The sequence below is a fragment of the Branchiostoma floridae genome, chromosome 4 (genome assembly GCF_000003815.2).
Source record: "Branchiostoma floridae strain S238N-H82 chromosome 4, Bfl_VNyyK, whole genome shotgun sequence".
Classification (NCBI taxonomy): Eukaryota; Metazoa; Chordata; class Leptocardii; order Amphioxiformes; family Branchiostomatidae; genus Branchiostoma; species Branchiostoma floridae.
In genome coordinates this window covers 23,038,292-23,059,595 of record NC_049982.1, presented here as the reverse complement: position 1 = coordinate 23,059,595, position 21,304 = coordinate 23,038,292, and the positions used below count along the sequence as shown (strand labels likewise).

At 44.7% G+C, this 21,304-nt stretch overlaps 2 protein-coding genes across 2 annotated transcripts in view; one reads left to right on the top strand and one right to left on the bottom strand.

The window, feature by feature from the left end:
* The first annotated feature begins 148 nt into the window (after window positions 1-148).
* LOC118414267 lies at window positions 149-17,471 on the top strand. Its single transcript, XM_035818192.1, has 15 exons — window positions 149-262; window positions 788-871; window positions 1,278-1,562; window positions 2,040-2,546; window positions 3,112-3,400; window positions 3,877-6,710; window positions 7,152-7,966; window positions 8,799-8,923; window positions 9,737-11,106; window positions 11,594-13,307; window positions 13,761-13,933; window positions 14,318-14,492; window positions 14,975-15,038; window positions 15,463-15,562; window positions 16,516-17,471. The coding sequence occupies exons 2-15, from the start codon at window positions 791-793 to the stop codon at window positions 16,558-16,560; spliced, it is 8,577 nt and encodes a 2,858-aa protein (XP_035674085.1). The 5' UTR covers window positions 149-262; window positions 788-790; the 3' UTR covers window positions 16,561-17,471.
* Window positions 17,472-18,053: 582 nt separating this feature from the next.
* Window positions 18,054-21,304, bottom strand: part of LOC118414264 (cilia- and flagella-associated protein 99-like) — an 11,931-nt gene continuing 8,680 nt past the window's right edge. Inside the window, exons 12-17 of the mRNA XM_035818184.1 lie at window positions 21,112-21,304; window positions 20,365-20,505; window positions 19,831-19,914; window positions 19,533-19,612; window positions 18,954-19,131; window positions 18,054-18,398 (exon numbers count right to left, since the gene is read on the bottom strand). Of these exons, the coding sequence (XP_035674077.1) occupies window positions 18,255-18,398; window positions 18,954-19,131; window positions 19,533-19,612; window positions 19,831-19,914; window positions 20,365-20,505; window positions 21,112-21,304 (820 nt within the window). The 3' untranslated portion in view covers window positions 18,054-18,254. The remainder of the gene's footprint in view (window positions 18,399-18,953; window positions 19,132-19,532; window positions 19,613-19,830; window positions 19,915-20,364; window positions 20,506-21,111) is intronic.

The window sequence follows — 21,304 nt, the reverse complement described above, 5'->3', positions numbered from 1 at the left end:
GGATTCAATGTACTGTATAACAAATGTTTTAGCTATCAATGATTACTAATCAAGTTTAGTTTTCATTCCTTTCTGTTCAACTGCCAGATTTTGACCTCCCCTTCATGATTTCAGGATGGTACAGTCCGTAAAAAGTCTCGCGTGGTCATGACGTCATAGAAACAGTTACGATCCAATATGGCGGCGGAATTTCGAATTTTTGAAAGTGCGAAATCGTAAACATTGATGTTCTCGACGACTCGTGCACTTGTGTAGGTAATAGGTAAGTCTAAAACGTTACGAAGATATCACAGTTACCACAAATTAAAGCATGTGAGTTGCCCTTTTCGTTAAAACGTGTAGGACTATGTATCTTGCGTTGCGTTGTTGTTGAGAAATAGAGTGGGAGGGGGGCGGGTAAACAAAAAGATAATGATTTATAAGATTCAGAAATTTCGTTTCCTTCAGACATTAGTAACTGCGATGTAAAGATTTCCTCCTTGTTTGAAGAGAGACACCAGAAGTAACCAGCGACTGATGTTGACTTTGTAAACGGCTTTTAGATATCCTGTAAAATTATACCTACGACACTGCCTTGCCTACGTTGTTGTCTGTGTCGTTTTATAAACCAAGGAGGTTATACTTAACTTATAGGCTCTTTGAGAAAGATCGGATAAGCCAGTTTTCCGTCGGTGGCAGCCCCTCGGTGTAACCTATATGAGTATGAGTATGCGCATGTCCATCGTCATATCCTTATTTTGCTGAATAACTGACTAAGTAATTTCTTTAATTTTTTTTTTACACATAGCTGATGATGGAGTCTGATAATCAAAGTGGCAGATCTGATGGGTCCAGAGGATCGTCACATGATGGGGGAGGATCAGAAGATGAGGTAGGGGGTTGTATAGAGCTTCATTAGTTAATTAGTATCATTAGTATTGATTTGCTTTGTCTGATATATGTATTACTACAACAATAATAGTAACAGTAGTCTGTTTTTCTCAATCGTTTTTGTTGGTATAACATGACTATGTTGAATGGCTATGTCATAACTTAGTCTGATCAAAATCTTTTGAAGCAAAATTGAACTGCAATGCCAAACACAAATCAAACGTATGCACAGTATGGGGTTCGGTTGTCAAATACATGCACATTGGGTAAGTCCAATTTTTCCCATGGAAATCATGGTTCAACTTTGCTTCACAAATCAGAATGACTGCTCGAAACACAGATGAACTTTCAGACAAAGTCAAAAGTAACCTATATAACTTACAACTACAAGTTGTTTGTTGTTTCAGAGCTACATGCATGACTTCCAGCCCCTGGCAGCTCAGGCAGCATCCTTACGGTCCCTTCCTGCACGCACAAAGGACGCTGAGGCCCAGCCTCTCCCGATGACGTCACCCCAGGATCTCATCGAGTTCTCCGAGCTGGAGGACTATCCCTCCCTGGAGCAGCTCCCCCTGGAGCACTCCCCATCTCAGGGTGATGCGTCGAGCGAGGAGTCCCCGCCGCACGTCAGGATCCTCAGGGCTGCGGCCTCGCACAAGTCTCCATCAGGGGAGAGCTTTGCGCTTCCTCAGGTGGGTTTATGAAGACTAGACAATGTGGTGTGCTTAGAGTTGTTGACTTGGAATCTAAAGGTCCAAATCTGTAGCAGGCCCTGATAAACCCTATCAGAGGCATTATAAACCAATTTCCTCAATTAAATCAGGTAAAAATGAGCTTGGTTTGGGATCTGGACATCCTCTCCAATCGGAGAGCCACACCTCGACTCGAGCTCAATACAGAACACACCACACTTATCAAAAAGAGTAGGGTTCCATCCAGGGGAACAAACCAGTCATTTTTGGCTTAGTACTGTACAAAACTGTCGTGATGCAACTAAAGCTAGTAAAGACAGGTTACTTAATATGCAAAACAAAGAAAGAAGACATCCTGTTACAAGATCATTTTACCAGTTAAACGTTCTGCCACTTCATTTAGTGAGAAAGTGATGTTGTAATCTCCATACCTTCTCCCATTGTAGAATGATTGATATGTTTTTAAATATTCCTCAGGTGGGGTTTGAGGACAGCATGGAAATGCCAGGATTGAGCCCGACTGCCGATGCGTACACAAGTTCCCGGTCGCCCCACGAAGAAACAAAGTCGTCGGAGGATACGCTCGTCGGGGAGGGTTTGAAAAGCTTGGATGGAAGCAATCACAGGGATGAAGTCTCCATGGAGGGGGGCTCTCTGTCACAGCACACCACCAGCAGTCTCTCTCTCCCTCCACACAGCAAGTCCAGTCACTCCTCTCTGTCACAGCATACTACCAGCAGTCTCTCTCTCCCTCCACACAGCAAGTCCAGTCACTCCACTCTCTCTCAGCAAACCACCAGCAGTCTCTCTCTCCCTCCACACAGCAAGTCCAGTCACTCCACTCTCTCACAGCACACACTGTCCAGCCATTCCACCCTGTCTCACCCTGGCCGGGAAGACAGGACACTGCTGGCAGACCAGCCGGATCTGTCCGCGTACCCTCTGCCTGAAGATGATGAGGGTGCGAATGCAGCCGTGGATCAGGTTTGTTTGTTTATTTGTGCATTTGTTAAGGAAATCTGTAGTATTATCAATGATAACATGCACCGTAGTTGCTATTCTTCCTGGAGTGCTATGCTTGAGTGCTAACATAACATTCATATGTACATATCAGGGTTGTTTCTACCAGACTCCGGCCTAGCCGAAAAGTAATTTTTACTATTAGGGGACTTTGGCCAAGTTAGGAATAAAAGCCTACTAGTAGTAGGAGTTAATTGGCCTTGGACTAGGAGTGAACTAAGTGGCCGGCGGATAGCTGCAAAAGACTGACCACAAAAGACTGACTGTAATCCCATGGCAACTCAATTGTCCTTATTTGGCCAAACTCTTCTCTTTTTTTCATCTGGCTGCTTGGAGACTAAATCAGGGCACGAAATTCATTTTTGGAAATAGGTGGCACTACTGCACCTAACAAAAATTAAGGTGAACAGAAATTTTGGGTACAAAAGTTTTTAAGGGTACACAACATAAGATAATGATCCACACATCTATAGTTTTTTGAGCCCTGCATATACATTTACAGATTTACAAATGTACATGTACCTTACAGGTGAGCAGGATACTGGACATGCTGGGACCACGACCAAGTGTGACCGGAGAAGAGACCACGTTTCCCGTCACCTCATCCCGATCAGAAGGGAGCATCAGGAGAGGCAGTTTGGAGCGGGAGCCGTCGGGAGTCATGTCGAGGGTCTCCCTCCTGTCTATGGAGAGCAGCAGCAGGATCCACGGTATATCCCAGATGAACCTGGACAGTGTGGATAGTCAGGACTCCCTCGCACAGAGGGTCAAGGATCTGCTGGGAGACACCACTACTCAGGCTGGCTCCAGGCTGTCAGGTTTGTTGTACTATTTTAGTACGCACAAAGATACATAATATGCCATTCATTCATTCTTCCATCCATTTATTCCTTCACATACTTCACGTACCTCACTTAATCATTAATGTAGAATACAACACTGGGTATTCCGTATCGCCTGAGGTATGGCCCGACCGCGGGTAGGATGGCCCAAAGGCCAGAGGGCGATCTGACCCGCGGGAGGGCCAGGACCTAATGCAAAGGAACGAAACAGCCAATAATAGCATGGTTATTAGGTTCATCATGTATTTGCATTCGTATGTTTTTTCATTTTTCATTTCTACGTTTTGACAGAGTAGGTTGAGCTATGGGATTGGGGACCATTGGGCTATTAAGCTAATAGCATTACTTTTATACACTAGATATATCATTGAGGAATGAAATAAAATGTTACAGAGAGGTTAAAGTTATCTATGAATTGTCACTTGTTTACATCTTGTGCTTTTTACCCCAAGGTTTGAGCACAAGGCAGTCTGCTGCTGGCCGGAGTGATGACGGAGTCACAAACAAAACTGGTGCCGGTGAGAAGTTTGACCGGCACCTGGACTTTGACCCTGATGCTGACGTGGTCTCTTCCAGCCAGAGTAACGACGTGGTGAACATTCATGACTCCATTGCTGGGAGGAAGCCCCTGAGCCAGTCCACCCCTTACTTGGTTCTCCCTGTGGACCCTCTCACACAAATTAAATTGCCATCACCCCAAGCCAAGGAAGTAGAGGATGAACAGCCCTCTAGGGTCACCTATGGGCAGGATAGAACAAAGGACCTGTCTGTAGAGACTTCAGCTCAGAAGCCTGATGACGTCATTGCCGCCAAAAGACAAGCTTGGAGTGCATTCCCACCACCCTCCCAGGAAAGCAGGCACAGCCAGATCAGTCAGGATTCTTTAAACCCCTCACAGGAGCCTCAGAGGAAGTACCTGTCAGAAGACATCCAGAGGTTCCCTCCCCTGGGGCTGGTGGAGCTGGAGGCAGGCCCCCACAGTCAGGAGACTATGGTGAAACAGTTGGAAGTGAGGACGGACAATGTTGGCAAACGGCTCTCTGACAGACAGCTGTCTCCGAGAGATTTCCCTCCTGATGCAAAGAAACCCCGTAACGAGGAGGATGGAGCCAGCACCACTCAAGGCCAGTACGCACAGCCTGAGTCAGCTCGCACGTCTCGTAGTAGCTATATCCGAGGCATGAATCTGGAGAGTATAGACAGCGAGGATTCCATAGCAGACAGGGTGAGGTATCTGTTAGGTGGTGAATCACCAAGCACAAGTGAGCCACAGCTGTCTGTACGGAGTGAAGCCAGCGGCCATGGAGTTCCCAGAGAAATCCAAAGGGCCAGTTCTACTCAAGGGTACCCATACAGTTCCCAAAGGCCGGTAACTGATAGTCAGACACTGGGCGTGGGTGTCTCACCGAGAGAGCCTTCTCCCCTTCATGTCACATCGTTAGCTGGTAGAGAACACACCCTGAAGAGGTCCAGCTACGAGGAATTCTGGATCGATCGGCCGAGTTCAGCGAACGGTTCTCCGTCCCGGCCCGTTGGACTGACGAGTTCCCAGCGGAGTGCGAGTGACTCGGAGCTGCACGTTTCGCCCCGCGGTGGCGGGAGGAGCAGGAGGGAGAGGTATGAGGAGGTGAGGAGTCAGGCGAGGCTGAGCAGAGCTGCCGACTTCACTTCTTCTACAGACGCACAGCTTCAAGATGGACACACAGAACCAAGAGCTAGTCAACAGCCAACAAGCGATTTACCTGCTAGTTCTTATACAAAACCATATCAGTTTGTCAGCACAGCTCCTCTGGGAGACAGTGAAACACAAGATGGAGGAGCCGGCATGTTTGCTGCGCCAAGTTTTGAGCTTGATCAGCAGGAGTTGTCTCGTGTGAGTGGTCATACTCACTACACAGTGGACACCCTGTCTCAGAGCGTGTCCCTCCCTGTGGGTTCTGTACACAGCCCCAACACTACTGGCCCGATGGAACATACCAGAGCTGAGGATGTGAATGATAGACAGGAGTTTAAACTACAACTAGACAATGATGCGTTAGGAGGGGAGAGTGCCGCGCAGACCGCACGTAGCGACAACACTGCCCGTACTACACGCACGCAGAACGGGGGCCTGACGGGTCGTACGCTGAGTCCTGCCAGCAGCCGAGATTCCCTGGCACAACAGGTCTACGACATTCTCACGTCCCCTTCGTACCTGGACCGGTACAGCAACACGGACGGACCAACCTCTCCCTTACTGGCCGACCCAAGCTACAAGGTGGACCTACAGACCAGGCTGGGCCTGGGTAGAGATGACCAGGAGACTGCCAGAGGGCCATCCGTGGCGGAGCTTCACGAGAAAACCAGACAACTGTTGGAGCAGTACGACAAGGAGATGGCGGAGAGGGAGTCCTTAGAAAGTGACAGAGTGCCAACAGCCAGACACTCAACTTCCAGCCACTATGCTGACAGAAGGTCTATAGAAAACAGGTCTAGAATGTCTGGTGTGGACAATTCACAACAGGCTATACGGACCTCCATAGAGAGTAGATCCAGATTGTCAGGAGCGGACAAACACACTGGTCAGACCTCAGTTGAGGATAGGTCAACAATGTTTGGTTTGGGTAGACCACAATATGCTGACCAGACATCACTAGAAAACAGGGCCAGATTGTCAGGAGTGGACAATACACAACACACTGGTAGGACCTCAGTAGAGGACAGGTCAGCATTGTATGGTGTGGATAGACTACAATACACTGACCAGACCTCAGTAGAAAACACATCCAGATTGTCTGGAGCGGATCAAACACAACACACCGGTCGAACCTCAGAAGAGAATAGGGCCAGACTGTCCGGAATGGACCAAACACAATACACTAGCAGGACTCCTGAAGAGGACAGGTCTGCATCGTATGGACCACAGCACACCAGTCCAGCAGAGACCAGGGCCTCCAGACTGTCTGAGGTGGATGGAAACCCAGGAGACAGATACCAGCACTCCCAAGACAGCAAGTCATCTATCAGGGTGTCTGCCATCAGTGGTGAAGAAGGACAAGAACCTCCCCACAAAGCAGAAGGGAGAGCTGTTTCTAGAATGTCTGAGAGAGCAAATTCAAGAAGGGAGTCTGGTGAGAGGGAGCCGCTGTCTTCTCCGAGTAGGATGTCTGAAAATGAGGTATACACCAATCGGGGTTCTGTGATGAGTCAGATCGTGTCTCCCAGAAGGGCGCCCAGTCAGACGTCAACAGTGTCGCAGCTGGACACGGCGAGGACCACCGACACCATGGACTCATTAGCCTACAAGGTTTGTTTTTCACATGTATTTAGGAAATCTATTTAATCTAATTTAGTATAATGTATCATAGTAACTATTCTTTATAACCATATATAGAAAAGTTTCCTCACTTTTAATCTATGACTAGTAGTACTAGTAGTACTGAAAAATTTATTTTCTGATGCCTTTTGACCATACTATAGTAAAAAAACTCATCTCAAGATATATACATGTATTTGATATCACAAAGAAAAGAGAAGATCTCTAAAATTAGAGGCTTGGCAGTACAAAAGAAGAAGAAGCTACACATACATGTAGTTTTATGACCCATGTAGTGTTGGATGGCCTATCACATATGTACATGTACAGTACTTTATTCTAACCTTTACATTTGTATGTCTGTACTTAGCCTGATAGTGCATGAATGTAATACTTTATGTTAAAAGCTCTATGATTCATTCAATGAAACAGGTGAGACACCTGCTAGAGAGAGAGTCTCCTGAGCGGAGGGTGGACGCCATCCTGAAGGAAGCAGAAATGGTGGAACAGACTGCCATCACCGAGGCACTGCTAGAAGAGGCAGAGAGGACAGAACAGGCGTTATTGGGCACTCCAACACGTATCTACGACATCCAGCGCTCTCGGCGGACGAGTGAGGGCATGATGTCTTCCCGGTCGTCGGTGTCAAGCAGACTGAGTGTGGATTCGGGATCATTCGCTCCGATAGGACTGCCCTTCACGGCCTTTGACTTTGCCAGAAATCTGATTTCGAACCAGCTGACGAAAGTGGCAGAGAACAAGTTTGACCACAGCGTGAATCTCCTGGGAATGACGCCCCAAGTGTCACAAGAATCAGCTGTAGTAATGGCAGGCGGGGTCAGAGGTGACAGGTCAGGGGTCAGCCAGAGGTCAAGTGAAGGTCGTCCATCCAGGGCATCCCACCACTCCGCACGTTCTGCTGACAGGGAGGAAGCGTATGGCCATGAAAGACATGATACAAGGAGTAGCAGGCACAGTTATGAGGCCAAATATGCTGAGGAAGACGATAGAAATGCTGACTTTTGGGCCACGCCGCAAAGATCTCGTGAACCCAGCAGGCAAGGCTATCGTGATGACTCAACAAAGGCTATGGGCTCAAGAGATGTACATATGCATGTGCCACAGGAGGAGAAAGCAAAGTCAGCCGCCACCCAGCCTCGTGAAGACCTGCAGTACCCAGACAGACAGACAGGGGGCAGTAGAGGAACATCTGCAGAAAGACCAACAGAGACAGGCAGGGAAAGAAGGTACTACACGTATTATGTTGTATTTTTTATGTGCCTTTAGCCACCTTGTAATAATTTTGATGTTTTTCTCAGAAATTAAAGCAAGATGTGGTTATAATTTAGTTGAGATTATGGAAAATTCTGCCAGAATAGTACACAATATGTCCTTTTTTTAAAGTAAACTTCAACTTTTCAAGCAGTACTGTTTGAAACTTGGATAGCTTTATACAAGTACTTTCTCCTATACCAACAGTAATCATCTAACTGTACCTGCAATGAGTTCTATATAAAGATCTCAACTTCATTTTCCATGCTAATAATATAATATACAAGAGGGATGGACAAATTAGTCTTCCTTCCCACAAACAAAAGGACAGCTGTCAAACATTTGCCCTGTCAACACGTCAAATGTATCTTATATACTCTCTCCTGTCACAAGTGACATAAGGGGACACTAAGGTTGATCTAAGGTCTGCAAGGGGGTCTCAAAATATTTGACATCCCTTAATTTGGACGGACCATTTTCTGTCCCTTATTAGCATCAGTGTTTACTGAGGTTTCTTCCGTTAGAGGATTCAGTTTGAATCTGGCACCTTATTAAGCTGTGTATGACTATGAAACTCTTCACGACACAGCTTATTACCATCACACAGAAATTCTTCGGTCAACCAGGTGACTTTTTCAATACAAAGTTTTAGCAGAAGCAACTGACTAAGTTTTGTAAATGGCCATCATTAGACATCATCTGCTATCTTTCATCAGTTACTGACATTGAGTTAGCTGGATCAGGATGTCTTTTAACCTTCCTTGATGTATTGGAGTAACTAGTTACCATGGCAACTTGTTGTTTCAGACCGGGCCCACGGCTGCAGCTGTACCGCCCTGTGGGCAGTCCGGACGTGTTCTACGTGCCGCTGGCCGAGGAGAGAGAACCGGACACACCGGTCTCACAGACCACGCTGGAGAGTACCCATCTAGGTCAGTGGGAAACCTTTTACTAACCCAATAACCCAGGAACTAGGGTTAGCTTTTACTTGCTTTAGACTAGAGTAGACACTTGTGATGTTGTTTTTTACACTGTTTGAACCTCTTATGTTACATGCAATTAGCCCACGGGCAAGAATTTGCAATAAACTTTACATTACTAAAGATATTAAAATGTTTGCAGGTTTTTCTTGCTCTCTAAAGTCTTTTCAATTATGTACATCAGTAATGTGTGGCAGTATGTATGGCAAGACTTCCAATGTTTACACACTGTTATGTATACTAAGGGACATGAACAGCATACATATAAAAGACATTACTAAGAGGTACATGTAAGTAGTTTTTGTATATTGGTATACAGTGGTGATACAATTTTCTACATTACAAACTTCAAGTAAGTTTGACTTTGAAAGCTTGAATTTGATCAATAGTTTTTCTGTTGTTTCTTCATCAATCGTATGGTATTGACTTGTCCCATTAACAATGGAAAGCATATTTATTATCCTTAACAATATATTTCTCTCCTTCATTTAAACTTGAAATTAAAGGTGGAACATGTGAGTTGATTGTGTGAGGGCTTCACAAGGTGTTGATATTGCCCTGCCAACACAATGGTCAGACGTTGTGACATACTCACAATTCACATTAGTAGTCCAGGTCCTCAACCCATGAATGTATGGTCATGACTATCACTGTCAAGGGGTGATGCAATTCAATTGATAAAGAACTTTCAAGGATAAAATGGACTACACTATCTTGAGTGTAGATGGGAAGTAAGGTTGCTAATATTTGTTTACAAATCTACAGGATCTGATGATGCTGAGTCCCCCTCCTTCCCAGCCAGCTACCTAGGAACCAGGAAGGACACGTTTGAGGCCATCCACTCAGTGGGGATCTACGGAACACGCAAGTCACCCAAGTACCTGTCCAAACTCTCCAAATCCCAGGAGGGCTCCCCTGGCGAGAAGACAGTCAACAGGGCAGGACCCAGGGAGCCGCAGAAAGAACCGTCAGGGGGCGAGTCTGATGGAATCAACGAGGAGAGAGTGAGGGTGATCATAGAGCGCGAGAGAAGAAGCTTGGATGGGACTCCTTCAGCTGCAGACAGAGAAGAAAGGTCTACAGGTGGCGAGAGAAAGGACGTAACACAGGGCAAACCAGCTGTCACAGAGCACAGAATGGTACAAAGAGATGGTAGAGGCCGCTCGAGTGAAGGGTGGGACAGAGGGCAAGACCGGCCAGGAGTTTATCCAGCTAGAGCAAGAGAAGCCTGGTCTGGAGAGGGTACTAGAGAAAGACAGCGTCCTAAATCTACAGTAACTGATGATGTGGTCAGGGCCAAGCCGGCAGCATCCTTCATAGAGTACCCACCCAGTCTGCAGAGTAGGTCTCCTCCAGAGGACAGGCACAGGGCCATGGAGGAAGACTTCAAACCACTGGCGCCTGATCCTCAGTCTCCTAAAGGCAGGGGTCTGACCAGAGCAGAGCTGGAGGACCGGAGGGCAGGGCGTCCACTCAGGGATGGAGGACTCAAAGATCGACATCGCTCTCCACCAGACGATACATACCACAGGCCAGCAGCAAGACATGAGCCGGGATACAGGAGAACAGAGACATCTCCATCCAGGTACAGAGGTGACAGAGATGTTGGCTACAGCAGGGACAGGACAAGGGATTACCCACGAGATAGACCCACTCCTGATGCTAGGCCTCCCGATGTAACAAGTTATGATAGATATGGGGCTGTAGGAGGGACAAGGGCTGATAGATCTCCCATCAGAGATTATGTCAACCGAAGTCCTGACAGAGACAGAGGCACAAGAGCCAGCCTCAGGAGATACCAGCCCACCAGCCCCGGGAGGTACAGAGAAACACGACCAGACACATACAGACAGGAGTATGATACAAGAAGAGCCAGGGATGCTACTCGGAGGGACTACGACGTCTCGACTCTGCGCAGGAATCAGAGTGTCCTTCAGGAGGTGCTGGAGCAGGAGGAGAGGGTTGAGGGGAGGCTGCAGGGGAGGCCCAACTTGGACGAGCTCTGGAACAACTTCAAGGAGGAGGTCGTGAGTAAGCTGGAGGATGAGGAGAACCAGCTGGAGCCGGCTCAGCTGGAGGAGCTGGCAGACATGATGAGAGATCCGCTCAAGTTCAGCCTGCAGCAGATGTACAAGGTCAGCAACTCTGTTGGCTTTAAGTTACTTGTATTGGTGAATGGCCTAGTGTGTAGAGTGTTTGCCTGGCATTCAGGAGTCATGATCATGAGTTTGATCACCAGCTGAGTCATACTTAGCACTTAAAAATATAATGGTACATGTAAATACTACTTTCTCTGCTAAGCACTCTGCATTTCGGAAAGACTATGGAAGTTGAACGCACACCTGTGGACTAGCCTTCTACTAATTGATTAGTTTTTGTGTGGCCCAGGGCTACTGAAACGGAGATGGGCCATGCCCTATGCATTGTCTGGTGCAGGACAAACTTTAAGTATTAATGTTGTAGTCATGTATTTCTGATGTAAGTTCAGTGACCGATTTTAAGGTTGTAAGTCATACCTCAGTTCAGCTGCATTATGCATAAGGCCGCTACTCAAATGTATGGTATTGAATGTGATTTCAGTGATATCATAATAAACTAATATCATACATTTATCTATTGAAGGACCATGTCCAGCGAAAGGCTGAGCAGCAGGAGGGACGGAGAATGACCGAGGACCCTGCACCCCCAGAGGAAGGTGAGACATCATGTGAACTACGTGACGCCATCAAGGTCAAGATGAAGGACCTAGAACAGACAGAGGACCACGGTGTGCAGACTCCAGACAAGACAAGGTCTGCCATGGCACAAAAAGCCCAGAAACCTAAAGTAAAGCAAGGACCCATTGATAATTCCCCTGAACTCTCAGCCTCTGCCACAAGTAGTACACTGACTGATGGGGAAGAGACGCTGACTAAAGAAAGGCTTGAGAAGACAAAAGAAAGGCCACGTAAAGACAGACCTGTTGAAAAGAAGCCTTCAAGAAAAGCCGATGTCCCCTCGAGAGACAAGGGGTCAGCTGCAGAACCTCAAGGAGAGGAACCCTCTGCATCTTCTCTGCTAGACAGCATCAATACACAAAGGCTCACAAAGATCTTCGGAGACTTGCGCAGTCCGGCCAGCTCGGAGGCCAACTCCCTCACATCAGACAGCTCCAGTGTATCCAGCATCGACTCTGTCCGCTTCTACCAGGTGTTTGGACAGAGCAACCCCAAGCTGCGGGACCTGGCCAAGAAGATACAGAAGCAGAAGGATCGCCACGGCAAGAAGAGGGACAAGAGCGGGCTGTCGTACCTGAGCAGCGGAGCGTCCACGCTCACCTTAAGTCCGGTGCCCGAGACAGACAGAGACCTGACCGATGACACTTCTCCTGTGAGCACGGCGAGCTCCGAGGCCGGAGATGGGAAGAAGCAAACAAGGAAGAAGTTGTACCCTCAAGAGACAGAGTCTAGCCCAACTGACACAGACAGCAGTGCACCCTGTCAGTGTCAAGCCAAGAAACAGGGAAGACAGAAGGAAAGCAGGGAAGAGAGGCAAGAACGGATCAAGAGATATCAGGAGAGTAGACCTAAGGACCTGCCAAAGAAGGAGACTAAGGAGCAGGAAGCCTTTAAGAAACCGACCCAACCTCCTCAGAGGAAACAAAAGACTGGAAAGCAGGAGCGTCCCAGGCACCCGAGGAAGGAAAAGAAGAATGATTTTGGAGCTGTGTTTCCTTCACCAGTCATCGCCTCCACTCCCGCTCCCCATGGCAACAAGGTTACCATAGGGATTCAGACCACGCCCTCTCTCAACTCCAGCATGGACAGTTCTGTCAGCACTCCTGGGGAGAGAAACAGGGCAACACAGACCACACCTTCTCTGGATTCAGGCAGTGACATGGAGATCAAGAGGCCAAGAGAGAGAAAGAAGCAGAAACCAGACCAAACTAGCTATTACCAGTCCACCCCCATGCCCAAGTCTGGAGCAGCAGACCGTGGCAGGCCCGCTGGTGAAGAGGATGTCTCTGCTATCAGTAGCCCAGGGGGGATGGCCTGGTTCCAGCCTATGGCTGAGGATAGACCCTGGAGACAAAGGAAATCCAACGGTGGTTTTGATGGTAGCCCTACAGATGACAATCAGCCAGAGAGGAGAAGAGCGAGGTCGGGTAGTCATGACGACAAGTTCGTGGTGTCCGTTCCTGTGACCACTCCTGAACAGAAGAGTCGGGACAGACAGCCTCAGGCAGCCCCACAGTACCCAGTCTTGTTTGAGTCTGTCAAGAAGAGGAAAGAAGAGAGGCAGACCAAACCAAAGTCTACAGAAAAGGGGGAGGCAGCCTCTGAAAATGCTCGACCAGGTAAGGCCACTGATTGCTGTCATGCTTTAACATCTGGTATCTTTATGTGGTGTTTGGATGTGATCTTGACTGTTCTGAGAAAAACTGTTTTAACCACATTTTATACTTTGTATAATTTCTTATAATGATGTACAAAGATTTTTTACATTCTGTTTTGAGTATTTGAATACTGTGTGAATTGTATCGGAAGAGTGTCTTGCATTCAGTGTGTTTCGAGGTCAATTCCCAGCCAGTGTTCTCTGCTTATCAAGCAGCATTTGAGAAAGAGAATGGTTGTTGAACACACCACTCTCACTGGTTCAGTAGACTAGCTCCTCTTTGATGATGAGCACAAAAGAGTGGCCCAAGAGCTTCAGACATGAAGATGGGCACTGCCCTATGCAACATCTAGTGCTTTAAAGCCAGCTTCAACAATTGGCATATTTCACCATCTGTGTTGTGCCCATTCTGCAGGCCTGGCGTGGTACGTGCCTGTTGCTCAAGCTCTGCCGTGGAGACGACCGTTCCAGGAGCGTCAGCAGTACACACAGGAGAGACAGGACCAGATCGTCAGGTGGATGGACGACATGAGCCCTCACAGGAGGGGGAACCAACCACCCAAGCCTCTGGAGAGGCTCACACTGCAGGTATGGACATACAGCACATTTGTACATTCGTTGGATCTCAATTTTACTGTAAGGGGAAAGTTTTTTGTACTCTAGAATGTTTATACCTAGCTCAGGTATTGTTGACAGTTCATGCTACCTTCCACTGGCTCTACTTTGTACTGAAGCTAGGTGTCACTACTTTAGTGTGAAGAATGCATCCTTCATGCTTTGGGTTAGCATTTTTCCCACTACAGCAGTAACACCTAGCTTAGGTGTAAAGAACTTCGTAGTGACCCAATCATCAGCTAAGTACTAGTATAGAGACTTGTACAAAGAACTCTGTTATCCAGCAATTTACCAGCCTGATGAGGTTATTCACAGATAAAAATGACACTGTTATCACCAATCATCCCGTGACCCTAGGAGGCGCTAAAGATGCGTAATCCGGCCTTCATCTCCAAGTCTCGCGAGCGCGTGCGGCGGATGGAGCTGGCTGCGGAGGAGCGTCGTCACGAGGAGGCGTTCGAGATGGAGAGGATGAGACTGTTCGGGGAGGAGAGGAGGAGACTCCAGGCTACCGAACCTGCCCCTCTGTCTGGTCAGTTCTTAGGACAGTCACCATCTGACTATCTGTGTTGACCTTTGTGTTTGATGCCAGTTTCATGTATATCAGTGCCCAACAGATGTCAGTTCAGCACCAAGGGCAGGTAATAGTGCGATATCAGTTCAGCACTAAGGACAGGTATCAGTGCCTAACAGATGTCAGTTCAGCACTAAGGACAGGTATCAGTGCCTAACAGATGTCAGTTCAGCACTAAGGACAGGTATCAGTGCCTAACAGATGTCAGAAATAGCCTGTATCTGACAGGTAGCTGCAGACACTCTCTTTGAATGGGACACATGAAGCTCACAGGTTTGAATTCCAAACTGTCAAAAGTCTTTTAACAATGGTACATACTACTTCTCTGCATAGCACTCAGCAATTATGGAAAAGACTATGGTAGTTAAGCATAAAAACTACCAGACTGTTTATTCTTGTTCTAAGGATTCACCTGATCATTGTTGTTGTTGAATCTTCAGAAAATCTGCACAGGCCCAAGAAAAGAACCATTACCAAGAAGGAAATGGCAGCCAGAAGTAAAAGGTTTGTGTTAACTTTATTTTCATTGGACAGTTTTAGGCTGATTTGATTTCCTGATTCATGGATTTTTGTTGAAGATTCATGGAGCTGGCAGGCAAAATGATGAATAAAACGCCTCACTGTACTTTGCAGAAGCTTTTAATGGTGGAAAAATCCAACTGATCAAAAATTAGAATGAAAACAGTTGGTTGAAGGGACAAATTCTGTATATAGATTTTCAAAAACTGTTGGTATACCAGAGTTTAAGCATTCCAGGTTTGATGTATGGAACAGTACTTTTTTTTCAAATCAGAATAAAAAAATAAAGAGTGTATTTTTCAGGAAGGATTTAACTTGGAATGGGTGTACCGTGTAGCTGCGCAGTATGTTCTTAGCTTAGCAAGCCTTGGAAACTTTTGTTTTTATGACCCATGTTGTTGTTGTATAGGATGTATGAAAAACTGCCCGAGGTGCAGAGGAAGAAAGCTCAGGAGAGAAGACAGGCGGCTTACAAGTCCAACAGGATCAAGGCACAGTTATTCAAGAAGGTGATGTATCTGATCTTGAAAATGATATTCATGTTTTCTTGTTATGTTTTGTGTAATTTAATTTTTATATCATATTTTTGGTTCCTGCAGAGTGCAAAATGCCATGCAGGGCAACTGTTGGGAAAATGTGACCTAAGACACTAGCATTTACACTGTACAAAGTCTTCATTTTGCCTCAAAACTAAGGTGTCCCCAAACTTAGAAGTGAGTTATTGTTAATTGTGCACTTTTGTATGCCAGAACTTAACCTTTTGGCACTCACTGTAGCTAGGTACATATTCCCTACTCTATTTGGCCGGAATGGTTTGATCCGTTCACACCGGGAAAGTCCCCTACTCTTTTTGACAAGTATGGCCTTGAACACCGGATCTTTTACATGCATGTACATTGAAATCGGTGTGCATTCAGGTTGGGGACAGGTCACCACATTCCAAGCATAATATAATGTATGTACATATACAATGTATAATGTATATTAGAATTTTGTGTGCCTGTAACTGATGGGGGAGGGCTTGTTCCTTATTCCATTAGGATGGTAAGGTGGCCAAAAAGGCTTTTAAGGTATAGCATTTATGAGCCATTGGGCATTGCTGTAACTGGTAATGGCCTGTTTGAGGCAAGGTTGAACTGTAACTTCCAACTTCCGTTGTAAATATAAAGTAAGTGCAAGGGTAAATTCAGTTCTTGTGTTAGAAATTACTGCTCAACATTGCTGCAGACGGGTTTTTACCAATTTTCAAGTTAGGGTAATGGCTGTATCACATTGTTAACATTGCCTGGGGATGAGGAAGATTCTGTAGCAACTATAATCATGATGACTTGTCCTGACTGTGGCCAAATACTGACATAAATGTGATAAAAATCTATGCATTTTGATGTCATCATATACTGGATTACATTGATTTTTTGCATCTACACATGCATAAACCAGGTTATTTTCTCCTCTTTTACAGAAAGTGCTGGACAGCCTCAGAAGGAAGAATGAACTAGCCTACTGATGCTGTATGGAAACCTTAGGTCTCAGTTAAACAGATCCTAAATGTACAAACTGTTGCATCAAAAGTTTTGTGGTGTTTTTATACCATCTAATTTCATCCATTTTACACTGTCATTGTGCAATCAAGAATGTTGATAAATTGTGTGTATTTTGAGTGCTACATGTAAATGTAGCTGTCACTGTATAGTCAGTTTATGGGTGGTTTGCAAATTATTACTTGGTTAGTGACTTACCCCAGAAATGGGCTATTTGTCTCGCTTTCCAAAGTCTCTTGTGTACCTTCGTCAAATGCAGGAGTTCCAGAAACAGACTATAGGCCTCACTCAGTAAGGCCATCTGAGATGTGTCAAAGTGCTGTAGTATATGTGACAAATAATCTACAAACAAAATTGTCTTGTGCCAACTATACCATGTACATAAACCTTTCAATTTCTGATGTATTTCATAGTCATTTACACAATGTATATTGCCTATATGAAGTTCATGATGTTGATAGCAATCTCTTTTTACATGTATGTGTGGATTTTTTATAGACAAACTATTTTACATATGTGTAAACTTTCATAGAAATCCTGCCATCTCTGATGTTTGGAAGAAAGGTATATTTTCAAAATGGTGTCAACATTCCGTGGACATTTTCCATGCCAACTTGTTCACAAGTGTAGGAAACATTCCATTTTGTACAGGAAAATTATGTATAGTGTTTAACTGTGTTCAGAATAAAGATCTTCATCAGTAACTTTCTGTGAGTATCTATTTGACTTTAAACAAGGAACACAAACAGTAATGAAACCTGTACTTTTTGGACAACAGTTTATTGCTGTTCATAATGTGTGAAGAGTACAATGTACATGTCACATCTTCAAAAACTTGTACAATCATGTATTTACAGAATGAAACCATCATGATAAGGAACACCATCAAGTGTGGACAAAAATACAGTGCTTTATACAGTCATTAACTTTGTCAGTAAGTCCTCTAACTTGGCACCATGAACAAATGTACAAGACCTAACAGCAAAGTCTACAATATTAGCAACAGATAAATTGACACCAAATTTACAACTTAACTGCTCTGGAGTTATAGATGACCCAGTGTTTTACATGTCAATATAAACCTGGGTAGTTTGTCAGATTGTGACATACTAATGTACATTATTGGCATCTACACAGTCATGTTATGTGCATCTGTGACAACAACACTGAGCAAGTGGAGTTCGTTTACATTACAAAGCCAACATAAGGCGCATACATCTATGTAGCACATACTAAAAATACAACGTATTTGCCTTTGGTACTGGGAGATCTTGACTTTCTATATACTGTAGAAATTGAAAGAAAGCAGGCTTTCATATTCAAATCGACAGCTAATAAAAATAGCTACGGTCAAACCTCCATTTTTAAATTCTTTATATTTGCTGTTATGATAGAAAACCGATGCTGCCACCTTTCAAAATCCTAATGATATTTTGAATATGAAATACATCTGTATATAATTATGTACATACAATCCACACAGCTATCAATAGCCAGTCTATGTGCCATTCTAGTTCGTTTAACGAAGGAGTTTTTTGTCAAAGCCTTGGTTTGCCAGGATCCCATACTTGAGAGAGCAAGTATGGGAGCCCTGTTAAACTAGTAGGACAGCACACACTGTTACATGTAGGTTAATCAATAAGGGACATAAATCCTAATGTTAAGCAGAGACTTTTCTTGCAGCTGGAGATCTGTTGAGTATTTGTGCAGACCTGGTCCCAGGACGGATCCCTTGGGTCACCAGCTTGGCCTGTTTCTCCTTCGTTCTCTCCAGCTCCTTCCACCTGTTCTCCTCCAGAGCTTTCTGTCAATCACAGCACAGAAAAAGATGGTTAATTACGGAAATAAGATATATGCTAAAACAAGTCAGCATATAATGGTTATGGCAGTAGAAAATGCTGAAGAAGCAGCCATCGTAGCCCATGCTTCTTGCACTGGTATAGGATCTGTTAGATCTCATTGAGTTGAGCTTGTCTTCAATGTGCAGTTTAAAAACCGATATTACAGAGAAGTCATTTGAAACAGCCCTAGTTCATTGGTATATGTTATTTCCTGAGTGGCTCTACTGTGATTTACGTGGGCTCCATCTGAATGACAGAGGAGGCTTATTAAATACAGGTTCCAACGGCATCAATCACTGATGATAGATTGCTGTTGGTATTCAATCTTAAGCCAGGCTGGAAAAGGAGGAAATAGAAAGGAGAAACCACACCTGACTGACCAGAATTACTTTAATGTTCTACCTGCTTCCTAATCGTGCAACTGATACAAACTGTTCCAAATGGCTGTCTCAGAAGGAAAATGATGAACTGCTTTAGATTTGGTTCCTGGCAGCTCTCAGATCAACCATTATACCAACCTTCTCTCTGGCCAGTTCTTGTGTTCGACCAGCCGACTTCTTGTCGGACTTGATCTTCATCTTCTCTGCTTCTCTCAGACGTTCTGCCTTCTTCTCCTGTAGTTTCTTCTGGAGGTCCTGCAGTTTGGGGTCCTTCACTTCAGGCTTCTTGCCACTTGTAGCTCTTTTCTTCTCCAGTCTGTGCAAATGAAGTAAGTACTTAATGAAGAACAAAGTTTAAATGGTAACGACATGGTCACTTTTGAGTAAGTCTGTGTACGATTTCGACGTATAAGTTTCAAGCAGGCCATGACAAACAACTAGCAACAAGGATCTAAAACAGCCGTTTCTGCAGCAAGACAGATGAATTTTGTACAACACATTCATGACTATTGAAGAATGCCTTCAGTTTGCAATTATTGCACATTGATCATGTAATGTTACCAGGCTATAATAAGCACAAAAAACATCATATTGTATGCCAGTATTGATTATCAATGAGTCTTATTTTTCTTCACTGAACAGTAAGTTTCGTGAGGATTCCAGATGATATCAAGACTTGTACTAAAAGACCATAACAACAGAATTACTGTGACTTACTTCAGAGCTGCAGCCTTGCTGGTTTCCGCCCGATGTCTTGAAATCTGCTCTAACGTGTCCATCAACTTCTTGTCTTTTCCCTGTCATTGGAAGACCATTAGAATTAAGACCTGTATATTATTGCACGAGTCAATTAGATATCTTTGCTGTGGCAAGAAGCCCATGACCACAGTGTCAGTAATGTTAACAGAAGATATGTTTAGATACTATATGCATTAAACATGACAGAAAATAGTTCATTCTTACTAAAGGGAAAAGTTAATATAAACAGGAAACAAGCAAAACAACAAGCCCTCACCTGTTTAGCAGTAAGGATCTCATCACGTTTTTCCTCTTCTGATTTTCTCTCTGCCTCTTTCATGAGGCCAAGCCTCTCCTTCAACTGTAGGGGGAAAAGTTCAAGTTTACATGACAAGCTCCATATGTTAAAGCTGTATTAAACATATTAAGCACACTTTTCTCTTGACCTTCTAAGTTAGAAATGTCTTTTCTTCCTGCTTTAGGAATGTCTTTGCCTTGTCTCAAAATTAAATCATTTCCAACAATGATAGTAGACATCTACTGTAAAAAGTCTTACTTCTTTCTTCTCTATTCGGGATTATATTATCCCAAAGTGTAGCAGATCAGCTTTTATGTCCCTTATTACTTAAACAGTGCCTTCACCCATTTGTAGGACCAACAGTTGTTTTGGTTGTTACATACAATAAATTCTTTGTCTCAGCAATTTTCTTGAAGTATGTACCGTATGATGTGCTAAATGTCCCTGAATTACAGTAGTTTGTAAAGGTCATGTTTGTAAATGCCATGCTAAAAGAGAGAAGGATCCACACACCTCTAGGATGGAGAGTTCGCTCAGCAGCTGGTGTCCAGCGGTGGAAGCCAGGTCCACAAACTTCTGTCTGACCACGGGCACGGCCTCCATGGCTCGGATCTGCTGGATGATCTCAAACTTACGCTTCATCTCCTCTTCTTCCTGAAAATATAGCCAGGTTGTTTTCACATATCCACACAAAGAAAATCTGCTTCAATACAGCATGCAAGACAACTACACTATCAGTAGTATCTAACTTAGGAATGATAGTTAAATGCATGTCTTCATGCCTATTAAAAAACATTGAAACAAAAAAAAATGTATTTGATGAAGTCCTGGTACATAGAAAAGACTTGTTGAAAAGATAATATGTATCAAACAGCAAGGTGTGATATTGTTTCACAAGATTTTCCTTCCCTATCTATAAATAGTTTACTTGGGAAACAATTCAGACCATGCACAGCCACTAAAAGAAACTTTTGAGATCAGATTTCTTCATAACAAACATGACAGACAGTGAGAGTGACAAGTGGGGAAAACAGTGCCCAAAGACGCCTCTCGAGACTTCTGTAAATTCATTTACTTTAGTGGTGGTTTTATTTCACAGTAGGGGGTTTTGTGCCATTTGAATTTCATTTGTGTTTGAAACAGTTTTACAGGATAGTAGGTTACAAAACATGTGTTACGTTGTTATGTCTTCATGGTAAGAAGTCACCACAAAAAATGCGAAAATAAACCAGCAAACATTTAGAGATGTACAGTACTTACATCTTCCAGGGCTTGTCTCAGCAGCTCTTGGCTCTCGATGTTGACCTCCTCCACGATCTTCCGCTTGTACTCGCGGAGCTGCTCGCGGGCCAGGATGGCGTTCTTGTGGCCGGACATGACGATCTCCACCAGACGCTTCATCTCCTTCTCATCCTGCATGCGCTGATGGACGTACTCCTGCATCAGCTGTTCG